The sequence below is a fragment of the Salvelinus alpinus genome, chromosome 5 (assembly GCF_045679555.1).
Source record: "Salvelinus alpinus chromosome 5, SLU_Salpinus.1, whole genome shotgun sequence".
In the NCBI taxonomy this organism is placed as follows: domain Eukaryota; kingdom Metazoa; phylum Chordata; class Actinopteri; order Salmoniformes; family Salmonidae; genus Salvelinus; species Salvelinus alpinus.
Window position 1 is genome coordinate 83,519,779 of NC_092090.1, and position 14,120 is coordinate 83,533,898.

A 14,120-nucleotide genomic window follows, 5' to 3' on the forward strand; every position below is an offset into this window, starting at 1 on the left:
AATATGTATGATATGTTATGAATTCCAATTTGTTGTGCCTAACATTAGCTAGGTGGCTAGGTGGTTAATGCTAACGTTGGCTAAGTGGCTAACGTTAGCTAGGTTAGGGGTTAGGGTTAAGGGTTAAGGTTAGGAGTTAGGTTAAAGAGATAGGGTTAAGGGGAAGGTTTAGCTAAAATGCTAATGTTGTCTGTGATGAGATTCAAACTTGCAACATTTAGGTTGCTAGACATTTGTGTTATACGTCCCCATCCACCCTGACCAACCACCCTCCTTTCGGTTTATGTGACCACACCAAGCGTAACATATCATACTAATTTGAGTGTCCTGGATTTACTTTTACTATGTTACGTCTAGTCTATGAGACCAGGCTGAACTGTAAACGAATCATAACGACATTGTGACCCGGAACTCACCTCCATCCCCAGCAGTTTCAGGGCTTTGGGCTGGAAAGGTAACAAAAACATGGTTATAGAGAAATCAACACCCTCAAGGGAAATGTTTCACATTTAAAATATGCACACACATAAAGTGACACAGACAGACAAATGTACACACACTCAATAAACCAGATGTTCAAATACAGAAATATATGCATTAACTAAATAATACAGCTGTCCTGTTCCAGATCAACAGTAACCTGTTGTAGACCAGACAGTAACCTGTTCTTGATCAACATTAACCTGTTCTAGATTAACAGTAACCTGTTCTAGATTAACAGTAACTTGTTCTAGACCAGACAGTAACCTGTTGTAGACCAGACAGTAACCTGTTCTTGATCAACATTAACCTGTTCTAGATTAACAGTAACTTGTTCTAGACCAGACAGTAACCTGTTCTAGATTAACAGTAACCTGTTCTAGATTAACAGTAACTTTGTTCTAGACCAGACAGTAAGCTGTTCCAGATAGATTTGAACCATTAACCTAGATCAACAGTTGTCTTTAGATATACTGAACAAAAATATAAACGCAACACGCAGCAATTTCAAAGATTTTACTAAGTTACAGTTCATACAACGAAATCAGTCAATTGAAATACATTTGTTATGGCCCTAATCTATGGATTTCACATGACTGAGCAGGGGTGCAGCCATGGGTGGGCCTGGGATGGCATCCACTGGGGAGCCAGGCCCAGCCAATCCAAATGAGGATTTCGCCACAAAATGGCTTTATTACAGACAGAAATACTCCTCAGTGCACCCCCCTTCAGACGATCCCACAGGTGAAGAATCCATGTGGAGGTCCTGGGCTGGCGTGGTTACACGTGGTCTGTGGTTGTAAGGCCGGTTGGACGTACTTCCAATTTCTCTAAAACAACATTGGAGGCAGCTAATGGTAGAGAAATTAACATTTCCTTAAAACTTGAGACATCTGTGGAATGGTGTTGTATGACTAAACTGCACATTTTAAAGAGACCTTTAATTGTCTCCAGCACAAGGTGCACCTGTGTAATATCATAATGTTTAATCAGCTTCTTGATATGCCACACCTGTCAGGTGGATGGACTATCTTGGCAAAGGAGAAATGCTCACTAACAGGGATGTAAACACATGTGCACACAATATTTGAGAAAAAAAATCTGCTTTTTGTGCATAGATTTTGGGGATTTTTTTATTTCAGCTCATGAAACATGGGACCAACATTTACATGTTGCATTTCTATTTTTCTTCAGTGAAGTAACCTGTTACTGTAACCTGCTCTCTTTCATCTGTGTGTGTTTGTGTGTGTGATGGCGAGGCTGGCTAAGTGGAGTTCCATGCAGCGGCAGGCCCTCTAAGGCGTATTAAAGCAGGCTGTGTATGAATTATGTATTCATCAGCCATCATGTGATCTACTTCTCCAACTGCTGGTAAAATAACTCAGGCCTCCTGTGGGGATGTTGATATCTGCATCTATTTCAGGGCTGTGTTCCTACCACTGTGTGTGTGTCTGTGTTTGTGTGTGTGCGTGCCAGCTTTCCCACTGCTGTTTTATCTTACATGAGACTGTCAGTGTGCCCAAATCTTTTCAAAACAGATCAAAGATAAGTTAGATGGCTACCTCTTCTTATTGCATCCTCTGTCTCTCTTTTTCTATCCTTCACTTTTGCCATCTCTTTTTACTCTAACGTACACACACACACACACACACACACACACACACACACACACACACACACACACACACACACACACACACACACACACACACACACACACACACACACACACACACACACACACACACACACACACACACACACAAACACACACACACACACACACACACACACACTGCTGGAATAGACATTGCTCTACACCAGGGCTCTCCAACCCTATTCCTGGAGAGCTACCCTCCTGTACGTTTTCACTCTAACCCTGTTCCTGGAGAGCTACCCTCCTGTACGTTTTCACTCTAACCCCAGTTTTAACTGACCTGGTTCAGTTTATCAACCAGCTGTGAAAATAGAATGAAAACCTATAGGATGGTAGCTCTCCAGGAACAGGGTCGGAGTGATAACCTATAGGACGGTAGCTCTCCAGGAACAGGGTTGGAGTGAAAACCTATAGGACGTTAGCTCTCCAGGAACAGGGTTGGAGTGAAAACCTATAGGACGTTAGCTCTCCAGGAACAGGGTCAGAGTGAAAACCTATAGGATGGTAGCTCTCCAGGAACAGGGTCAGAGTGAAAACCTATAGGACGGTAGCTCTCCAGGAACAGGGTTGGAGTGAAAACCTATAGGACGTTAGCTCTCCAGGAACAGGGTTGGAGTGAAAACCTATAGGACGTTAGCTCTCCAGGAACAGGGTCAGAGTGAAAACCTATAGGACGTTAGCTCTCCAGGAACAGGGTCAGAGTGAAAACCTATAGGACGGTAGCTCTCCAGGAACAGGGTTGGAGTGAAAACCTATACGACGGTAGCTCTCCAGAAACAGGGTCGGAGTGAAAACCTGTAGGACGGTAGCTCTCCAGGAACAGGGTCGGAGTGAAAACCTATAGGACGGTAGCTCTCCAGGAACAGGGTTGGAAAATCCTGCTCTACACAATAATCCTTCTATCGTGGACTGTTTCACTGTTCTTTAAGGAGCCTTGTCTTGAAGGAGGCCTTGAAACAGCACAATCAACAATAAAATATCTCCTTTCTATCTCACAGTCATATTTCCTAACAGTATAATGTAGTGCAGTTCAGCACTGCTTTCTATTAGTAGTGTGTGAGAGATGCAGGGGGATGGAGAAAATGAGGCCGTATCCCTAGTGCAGGTTTGAGTTAGAGTGACATGCATGTACATCCTGCATTCAAAGGGACTGCATATTTATTCATATTCATTTACAGAACCTTTGATCACACAAAAAACAGGTTAATTAAGTACCAAATTTCCATCACTCCAAAAGTGAGGCTCGGGTTGGCTTTCAGTTGGCTAGTCAGTTTGTGTTACTGTTACTACAGAGCACCTGTCAACACAGCAGTACCTTCTTTAACTGTTCAGTCTGAACAGATGACAAACCATCCTGCATTCAGACCCGAATAAACTGACAAAAAGCACCACACAACCCACTACCGTTAGTCAAAACCTAATCCCACACATTGCGTATCATACCCTCACAGCTCACACACACAAACATTCAGTTCAGCCTCATATCCATCACACATACACAAAGACACAGACACATGGGCTGGAATTAAACCTGCCATAGCAATATCAACACAGTGTATTTCTTTACAAACGTCATCCCACATGGACACATGCTTCTCTTCTTCTTCTGAAAACTGAAAGCATACCTGAGGTGAGTCCACCAGGTTAGTAGTTGTAGGTTTGTATATAGTACCTAAGACCAGTCAGTTAGTTTATTTGAACATGGGAAAAAGAGCTACTGCATAAATACCGCAATGCAAGTTTGATTAAATTGAGCCCACAGAGACAAGTAGACATGTAAACATCGGGGACAACAACTGCCCCCACTCATTGAAGCTACGGAAGTTCAAGGCCGACCGCGGTACTGCAGACATTGTTAGCAGAAAACAGGATCCTCAATTATAGTGAATGGAAAAAGTTTAATCTTCGTGGTCAAACTTTGTGTAAATATTATTCTTTTTTGATGACAATCATGATGCCAATAATTGCTTCCAATACACCAGATGTATGTCCTTTAACCGATTATTTTACAATCGCACACAGAAGAGGTGATAAGGATAATTGAGTTGCTAATGGCACCTTGCAGTACCCCGGTCAGCCTTCAACTTGAGTTAATCAATGAGAGGGAGCAGCACTGAGCTAGCCTGTAACGTCACTTCCTGGAGTAGCTCAAACTGTGTATGTTATGTCTCCATGAGACGCTATCTTAACCGACTTCATTTGGCTTCAATGCGCTATTGAGTCCCCACATAGGAATGAATGGTGTCACGTGATCGATGGCTTTGTCCACTTACTATGTATACAGTCATTGACATATATGCACATACTGTGCCTTCAATAAGTATTCACTCTCCTTTACTTTTTCCACATTTTGTTGTGTTAGAAAAAATGGGATTAAAATGGATTTCATTGTGATTTTTTTGTCAACGATTTACACAAAATACTCTGTAATGTCAAAGTGGAAGAAAAAATAAATGTAAAATAAAACACTAATATGTCTTGATTAGATAAATATTCGACTTCCTGAGTCAATACATGTTAGAATCCCCTTTGGCAGCATTTACAAATGTGGCTTTCTGGGTAAGTCTCTAAGAGCTTTGCACACCTGGATTGAACAATATTTGCACGCTATTCTTTAAATTGGTTGTTGATGATTGCTAGACAGACATTTTAGGTCTCGCCATAGATTTTCAAGACGATTTAAGTCAAAACTGTAACTAGGCCACTCAGGAGCATTCAGTGTTGTATTGGTAAGCAACTCCAGTGTATATTTGGCCTTGTATTTTAGGTTATTGTCCTGCTGAAAGATGTATTTTTTTCTCCCAGTGTCTGTTAGAAAGAAGACTGGACCAGGTTTTCCTCCAGGATTTGACCTGTGCTTAGCTCAATTCCGTTTCTTTTTATCATAAAAAACTCCCTAGTCCTTGCCAATGACAATCATACCCATAACATGATGCAGCCACCACCATGCTTGAAAATATGAAGAGTGGTACTCAGTGATGTGCTGTGTTGGATTATTGGCCCCAAACATAATGCTTTGTATTCAGGACATAAATAGCTAATCAAATGGCTACCTGGACTACCTGCATTGACCCTTTTTTGCACTAACTCCCTTGCATTGACTCCATGCACACACATTGGACTCTACCTACACACACACACATTCACACTCATGACATACGCTGCTGCTACTGTCTATTATCTATCCAGTTGCCTAGTCACTTTACCCCTACCTATATGTACAGTACATAGCTACCTCAATTACCTCGTACACCTGCACATCGACTTGGTACTGGTACTCTCTGTATATAGCCATGTTATTTTCTACTCCCTATATATAGCCATGTTATTTTCTACTTCCTGTATATAGCCATGTTATTTTCTACTTCCTGTATATAGCCATGTTATTTTTACTTGTTATTTTTATTCGTTATTCACTGTTTATTTATTCCTTGTGTTACTATTTCTATTTTTTATTACATTTTTTAATCTTATCTTTAACTCTGTTGACTCAAGACATTTTAGCTTTTCATGATCTTTTATTTTAATTAATTCCACTTTAACATCATGGGTTGTAGGCCAGTGACAAAATAATCTTAATTTAATACATTTTAAACTCAGGCTGTAGCACAACTACATGTGGAAAAAGTATAGGGGTGTGAATACTTTCTGAAGGCACTGTTTCATTTGCAGAATAGGAAAGTGTAAAGCTGGTCAGCCACTCACTCGTTTGGGTCCAAAGAGGTTATGATACAGCGTTCTAAACCTCTTCCTGGTGTAGTTGCATCGGTAAGCTCCGCCCATCAAGTACTCGATGACCAATCCAATGTCAATGAGACTAATGCGGTAATCTGGTGGGAGGTTACCCTGGGGACCGAGAAATTGGTGAGACAACGCCGCCCACTCCCACGACAGTTGAGCATAAGAAGGTGAAAGGAAGAGGAAACACCCCACACAAATCATACACACTTCACGTCACACATCCACACACATTTGTTTTGTGCTAAAAAGAATACGTGATTAGTTGATTCACCTTGAAGTAGATCCAACTGAACCCTGGATATTCTTGCTTGGAAAGAGCACACAAGGTCAGTGAGTATACAGCACAAGGCCAAGGAGAGATGGGAGACACAGACCCCCAGATAAGATCACAGAGCTTATAACCTAATCTAATTTAAATGAAGTTAGCTTAGCTTAATTTAGCACTTTAGCTTAGCTTAATTTATCTTAACTTAGCTCAGTTTAACTTAGCTTATTTCAACAGCACTGAGATCGACATCAGTATACTGTACTCTGAGAGGAGAGGGGTGGAGGAGTCAATGAGGTAGGAGGAAGAGGGAGACCATGAGAATAGGGAAAAGGTTAAGGAGAAGATGGAAAAAGACAAATCTTGAGGAAATTGAAAAATCAAAAAATCTGATCAATGCTTACTTAATTTGTCTGATTGCTATGTACTAATTTGCATATGTAATATATGACCAGATCTTATCAGGGGTTCAGTGCTGGAAGAGAGAGACAACCAGAAGTCTGAAGATGAGGATAAAAGGAGAACAAATGAGAGACGTTTCTTGATAGAAATAGGCCTTCATCATCCACTTCAGCTAGAAAGCAGAGCTCTATGAGCCGGCTGTAATTACCAGGAGGCCATTCGGTCCAAACCAGTGGAGGCCGGTGGGCGGGAAAAATAGGGAGGTTGGGCTTGCGCTGCTCCTTAGAGCTGGGAAAATTATCATACATCTACGGATGCTTTAAAACCATCTCATCCACTGCCCCTGGTTACTTCAGTGGGAAGCTCCCTATATGCCCCATCAAAACGTACTCTATTTTGTTTCTGTTATCCCAGTAAAGCCTCAGTTATCCAGCCGAAGCTCAGAGGCAACCCTTTGAAGTGGGAGAACTCCAAAGCAGGATGCGCTTGTGTTTTTTCACACAAGTTCCGATTAAATGCAGCACTATACTGTTCCCCGTCCTCTACATAGAACGTTCTAAACCTTGCTGGGTGAACATACTGTATCCCATGTTGGCTACATTATTGGCTACATCTATTACCATGTCAGAGTACTGCCCTGCTGTTCCCTTCAAACAAACGATCCCTACAATGAGTGAGCTGACCTCACCATCACTCTGGGGTTCTGGAGGTGCACTTACACAGTCTTATGATGCCGAGACCTGAATACAAATAGTATTTATTTCCTGTCAAATATTTTGAGAGTTAAATCAAGCATGTCTGAAATTCCATATGGGCAGGGTTTGCCCTTATGGAACTAGCTATTGTATTGGTCCCATTGCACCAAACAAGCTCAGTCAAACACATCTAAAGTAGTTGAACGAAAACAAATTATATTTGTTTACCGTGTCTGCTTACACGCTCATACGGTTGTACACAGTAGCGGCAATCATATTGATTAAGTATAGGCCCCACAGTCAATCAATTGTAGATAAAGGAAAAGCACACTACAGGGTCACTCAGAATGTTTAACTCTGCATTTTGTAGGCAGGTGTGGTTTTTTCACAAAATGTCCCCCTGGGTGTGTCAGTTTTAACAAGGTTAACACCTCCGATACAGCATCATCATTATGATAGAACTTGCAGTGCCCTTCTCCTTAATCTTCAATTGTTTGCATTGGGGCCATTGTACAGTGGGGCCATTGTACAAATGATTGACACCTTTGATAAAGATGAGCAAAAATTACTTTCTAAACTATATTGTATGCAACAACAAAAAATATTTAATATTATTTTATAATAATACAGTTGCTCAGGGAAATAGATTTTGTTTAACAAGTAAAATGTTATATATTTTATTTGGAACCACGCTATATATGTCAACTAACTGATTCAGTTTTGTTGTAAAAAGCTGTAACACCTCAACTTGCTTTATGATGCTAGGTACGAAAGCCTGTACACAACTGCAGTCATGCAGTAAGCCAAGAGATGTCAGCTAGTTTCATTAGTCCAAGTAATGTCAGGTTGACTTATTCCAGCACCAGAGGATCCAAGGGTTAGAGTTCAGGTGCCAAAGTTACACACTAAAGCCAATAGCAGTTGCACACTCCCTCTCATGGACTTAAAGATGGTGTCCCTTCATCCGATGCTTACACCAATTCAATGCTTTTAAATCCATAATGTGTGGAGAATCATGACATAGCCAATGATAGTCTAAGATTTCCTCCAGAGAGAGAACAGGGGAAGAGGACAGCATGTTTGGGCCATCCTGGTTAAAGCAATGCATCCGACTATACTGCACACCAATTCCACACACTCAATACCACACCTTCACACAGCAAGACAAGAGGAAGAGAATAAAAACACAGATATTGGGCAAAAGCCTAAACCACCATGCTCTATGGTTAAATATGTTTGTGTGAGCTTTATCATACGTTTTAATTTGATAAAATATAAATAATTAATAGATAGTATATACAGTACCAGTCAAAAGTTTGGACACACCTACTCATTCCAGGGTTTTTCTTTATTTTTACTATTTTCTACATTGTACAATAATAGTGAAGACATCAAAACTATAAAATAACACATATGGAATCATCTATTAACCAAAAAGTGTAATTAAAAAAATATATTTTTAATATTTGAGATTCTTCAAAGTAGCCACCCTTTGCCTTGATGACACCTTTGTACACTCTTGGCATTCTCTCAACCATCTTCATGAGGTAGTCACCTGGAATGCATTTCAAATAACAGGTGTGCCATGTTAAAAGTTAATTTGTGGAATTTCTTTCCTTCTTAATGCGTTTGAGCCAATCTCTTGTGTTGTGACAAGGTAGGAGTGGTGTACAAAAGATAGCCCTATTTGGTAAAAGACCAAGTCCATATTATGGCAAGAACAGCTGAAATAAGCAAAGATAATCGACAGTCCATCATTACTTTAAGATATTAAGGTCCGTCAATCCGGAAAATTTCAAGAACTTTGAAAGTTTCTTCAAGTGCAGTCGCAAAAATCAACCACTATGATGAAATTGGCTCTCATGAGGACTGCCACAGGAATGGAAGACCCAGAGTTACCTCTGCTGCAGAGGATGTTCATTAGAGATACCAGCCTCAGAAATTAAAGCCCAAATAAATGCTTCACAGAGTTCAAGTAACAGACACATCTCAACATCAACTGTTCAGAGGAGACTGCTTGAATCAGGCCTTCATGGTCGAATTGCTGCAAAATAAGAACACTGCTAAACGACATCAATAAGAAGAAGAGACTTGCTTGGGCCAAGAAACATGAGCAATGGACATTAGAAATCTGTGGTCTGATGAGTCCAAATTTGAGATTTTTGGTTCCAACCGCCATGTCTTTGTGAGACGCAGAGTAGGTGTAACGTTCGTCGTCTGAAGATGAGGAATCATCGGACCAAAGCGCAGCATGGTAAGTGTTCATGTTAATTTATTCACAGTAGGTGAAAGGATGATCTCCGCATATGTGATTCCCACCGTGAAGCATGGAGGAGGAGGTGTGATGTGTGGAGGTGCTTTGCTGGTGACAATGTCTGTGATTTATTTAAAATTCAAGGCACACTTAACCAGCATGGCTACCACAGTATTCTGCAGCGATATGCCATCCCATCTGGTTTGTGCTTAAGGGGACTATCATTTGTTTTTCAACAGGACAATGACCCGAAACTCACCTCCAGGCTGTGCAAGGGCTATTTCACCAAGAAGGATTGTGATGGAGGGCTGGATCAGATTGCCTGGCCTCCACAATCACCTGACCTCAACCCAATTGAGATGGTTTGGGATGAGATGGACCGCAGAGTGAAGGAAAAGCAGCCAACAAGTGCTCAGGATATGTGGGAACTCCTTCAAGACTGTTGGAAAAGCATTCCAGGTGAAGCTGGCTGAGAGAATGCCAGCAGTGTGCAAATCTGTCATCAAGGCAAACGGTGTCTACTTTGAAGAATCTCAAGTATAAAATATATTTTCATTTGTTTTAAACTTTTTTGGTTACTACATGATTCCATATGTGTTATTTCATAGTTTTGATGTCTTCATTATTATTCTACAATGTAGAAAATAGTAAAAAATAAAGAAAGACCCTTGAATGAGTAGGTGTGTCCAAACTTTTGATTGGTACTGTATATTCCAATATCCATTTATTGGTATATGTGTGTATGCGTGCGTGTGTGTGCGTGTTGCTTAGTTATGTGTGTTGAGCATGTGTGTGTGCACAAGACTCATTAGTCCAATCCTCCGAAGTGCCTGTACGGTCCTCACCCTGCCTACAGAGCTAAGGGGGTTATGGGAACTTTTAAATGAGGGATGATTACACCATGACTTCCAGTAACCTCTACAGCTCTCCCATAGGAGCACATACTACTGTAATCAACTATGATTCTATTAATCAGAACTAAATACAGATGCTGCTGACCTATGACCTTCTTTGAGCTTTCACTGGAGGAAGATCAAGAGCCTAATGGGTCATCATCTCAAGTTAAGGAAGAACATTTTTGTACAATTGTTTTGTTACATGGTACTGTAGTTCTGTCATAGAATTATCTAAAGGATTTGGGGTAACATTGTCATAATTTGTATGACATAAAATTTATAAAATGTTTATAAACTATTAATAGCAGTCCACTATCTGTAGACATTATACACATTTATATGCATTTATAAGCCATTAGTATTATTAGCCTTACAAATCATAAACATGTATAACATTTATAATGCAAGCAATTACAAGCATAAAGGCTTGTTCATGAAAGTTATTGTAAAATATTAGTGGCTTTTGTATATTATAGAATAGAATGAGGTATCAGTATTAGAGGGCTAAGGCACAAGCAAGACAGACACAGGCAGAGAGTAGTAGAAAAAGTAATGCTTCATATACAGTCAACAGTCTAATCTCAGACTAACTCTCCATAATGAATGGCATGTTGTACACACTCACTCCTCAACGAGACACCCAATTTGGTGTCAATTGCAGAAAGATAGTAATACATAACGGTAGCTCATTTTAAATAATTGTGTCAAGGCTAATTGAACTGTGACAGCTACAATTGGAAGTAGCCTGGAATACTGTGCACATTTACTTTGAGGAGTGCTTTTCCCCTGGTTTAATGTCAGAGATGCAAGACTACTGTACGTTCGAACAATGCAGGGTTAGTGTGCATATGGATACATAATACACATTGGACCCAAATGGAGTAATAATGGATTGGATTTGTATGGCAGTGAGTGTGTACAGAGCAAAAGAAAGAGTGATGGGAGGGGTAGAGACCAGTGAAGGCTGGTGGGAGGAGCTATAGGAGGACAGGCTCATTGTAATGGCTGGAATGGTCATAAATGGAACAGTATCAAACACATCAAACATATGAAAACCACGTTTGACTCCATTACATTAATTCCATTCCAGACATTACAATGAGCCAGTCCGCCTATAGCTCCTCCCACCAGCCTCCACTGGTAGAGACAGACAAAATACAGAGACAGCTCTACGCAGCCACTGCTGTAACCCCAGCTGAAAAGGAGAAAAGCCGTCTCCTAGATGCGCAGTTAGCAACAATAGCAATCTACAGAGCTACACACACTCCGCAAACAAAAGCAAGACAAGTCTAGACAAATAAGACATTTGCTGGACTTGCTTTCACACACAAGCAAACATTCCCACAAACGCCTACGCAGTCACACACACTTACTGTACACGATAAGCGTACCTTTTTGACGTCTCTGACCAGGTGGTATAGAGTGTTGGATGGTCCATGCCTCTGACAAAGTAAACAGAAGCAGAGTTTAGTCCACAGCCACGGCCTCCAGCACGTTGTAGAGCTATGACAGATGGCTCACTTGAATAAAGTACCACACTGTAGGTATAGTATTATGTCATTGTTGATAATAACTGCCTACGACGGATGCTACAATGTCTTATGTAGCTGTTATAAAGGCTTTAGGAATGAATACATAGGAGGGATAGAGTGCAGAGTTACCATTTCATTATTCTAACAGACTCACCAGGAGAGAGTATAAAAGTAATAGTAATATACAACTTGTGTTCTACATACACCAGAGGTTGGAGCAGTTACAAAAACACTGGATTGAAATACAAAGTTCAGCGCTGTCCGCCGTGCAGTGTAGTACCGTGTTGTAGAGCTCCTCCAGTCTGGAGAGAGTGAGGAAGCGATGCATGCTCACTCCGTTCTCGATCAGCAGCTTGACGAAGTCCACTCTGTCCAGCACCAGGGCATCCAGCATAGACTGCTCCAGAGAACCCACCTACCGTACACACAGAGAAGGCACAGTCAGTCAGTCAACTCAGGGTTAACCATCGAGAAATGCAACCTAAATCCTGATGGATAGAGGATACGTTCACATTTTCACTTGGAGAGTGCTGTCTGTAGTCTATATTGTAAACCAGGAAGTGATAAGTTATAGGCTGGATCTTTCAGGCCACTGCTGTGGGTAATATAGAACTAAACGCTCCCTAAGCTCTAAGTACAACAACTTCATGATCCATTGCACAGTGCTGTAGTCTATACTGTAAAGTAGGAAGTGAGGCTGAGTCTTACAGGCCACTGTTGTCCGTAGATGAAGATCTGACTGCGGGCGATGTCCACTCGGTTCCAGGCCAGGGCCAGGCTGAGCTGGTCAGGAGCCGATGCGTTGGCTCCTAGGAGGAAGAACAGAGAGCATCACTTGTTTTCACTTGATCTACATATTGTTGTTTTTTAGGATGCAAGGTGATTTTTAGATCAGTCAGTCTGAGGTCGCCGACTACAATCTCAAACTCATACATTTACTTCTCTTGCTGGAGGTGGATGGAGGTATTTACTTAATTTTTATTGGAAGGGCAAAACATCATTGTTTAGCAAGCAGAAAGGAGATTGCTGTATTTGTGCGGTTGTTCTTAAAGGACAGCTGAATGTAGTTGTTCTTGTCCTCCGACACCTACCACTTACTTTCTTTTTGAGAAAGCATATTTGTCAAGTGGTCTGCGTGATAAATTGTTTTGCAAAAAGCACTTTAACCAGTAGTTTGAAAACTCAAACGCTGACAGGAGGAAAGGTTGAGTCTGCACACCTTTTATGATGACAGACAGTTGTACTTTGCAGACTCACAGACTCAGTTGGCCAGCAGAGATATTGCACAGGCTTAAGAATGGGAGCTTAAACAGAGCTTGGTAATTTTACCTTTATTTAAGTAGGCAAGTCAGTTAAGAACAAATTCTTATTTTCAATGACAGCCTAGGAACAGTGGGTTAACTGCCTTGTTCAGGGGCCGAACGACAGATTTTCACCTTGTCAGCTCGGGGATTTGATCTTGCAACCTTTCACTAGTCCAACACACTAATCACTAGGCTACCTGCCACCCGTAGTGATTGAGATGCTTTACAGAGCTTGGTAATGAGATGCTTTAACAGAGCATGGTAATGAGATGCTTTAACAGAGCTTGGAAATGAGATGCAGAGTAGTGTAATAGGAGTATAATAAATAAGTATTTTTAAAAGGGACTGCTCGCGTTTATCACTTAAATAACCCTTAGCTCTCCACAGTTCTGTAGTCGCTGGAGTTTATGGACTCCTTCTGACATAGTTCATCAATTACTCTCTCTCTTTCCCTCTCTCTCCCTCTCTGTTTCCCTGTGTCACTATCTCTCACACAATCTTTCTCTCACTCTCGCTCTAAAAAGACACAGTGTGCATAATGAAGTCTGTACTCTTTACTGGTCATGCTTGTGACAGTCCATGTCAGATAGAGAGATCACTCACAGAGAGGGAGATGGACAGAGAAATATGAATAGAAGATGCAAAAAAGAACGGGTGTGAGTGAGATAGATGTATTGTTAAAATGGTTCTAGTTGGAGTGTTTTCAAACTGGATTTGGGCAATGGCAAAAGTTTAAAGATGGCAAAATGTAGATATGACGTCCTTGTTTTAGCACTATCCCCTGAGTTTATAAACTACGGCATGTCATATGTTTCAATGTGCCAAAAAATCTGCACAATCTACCTCTTTGGTTTAATTAAAACATAGTAATGGAGAGCAATGTACAATATGGTG

The 14,120-nt window shown here is 41.0% G+C and overlaps 1 protein-coding gene across 4 annotated transcripts in view; it reads right to left on the minus strand.

Moving 5' to 3' along the window:
• The window catches only part of LOC139577055 (transient receptor potential cation channel subfamily M member 3-like), a 193,360-nt gene that overhangs the window by 24,810 nt on the left and 154,430 nt on the right, over nucleotides 1-14,120 (minus strand). For 2 of the 4 annotated variants that reach the window (XM_071403805.1, XM_071403803.1), the window contains exons 10-15: nucleotides 12,631-12,731; nucleotides 12,203-12,337; nucleotides 11,782-11,832; nucleotides 6,150-6,185; nucleotides 5,843-5,983; nucleotides 417-446 (exon numbers count right to left, since the gene is read on the minus strand). In XM_071403805.1, the coding sequence (XP_071259906.1) occupies nucleotides 417-446; nucleotides 5,843-5,983; nucleotides 6,150-6,185; nucleotides 11,782-11,832; nucleotides 12,203-12,337; nucleotides 12,631-12,731 (494 nt within the window). The remainder of the gene's footprint in view (nucleotides 1-416; nucleotides 447-5,842; nucleotides 5,984-6,149; nucleotides 6,186-11,781; nucleotides 11,833-12,202; nucleotides 12,338-12,630; nucleotides 12,732-14,120) is intronic. The other 2 variants (XM_071403806.1, XM_071403804.1) reach the window with 1 other exon arrangement.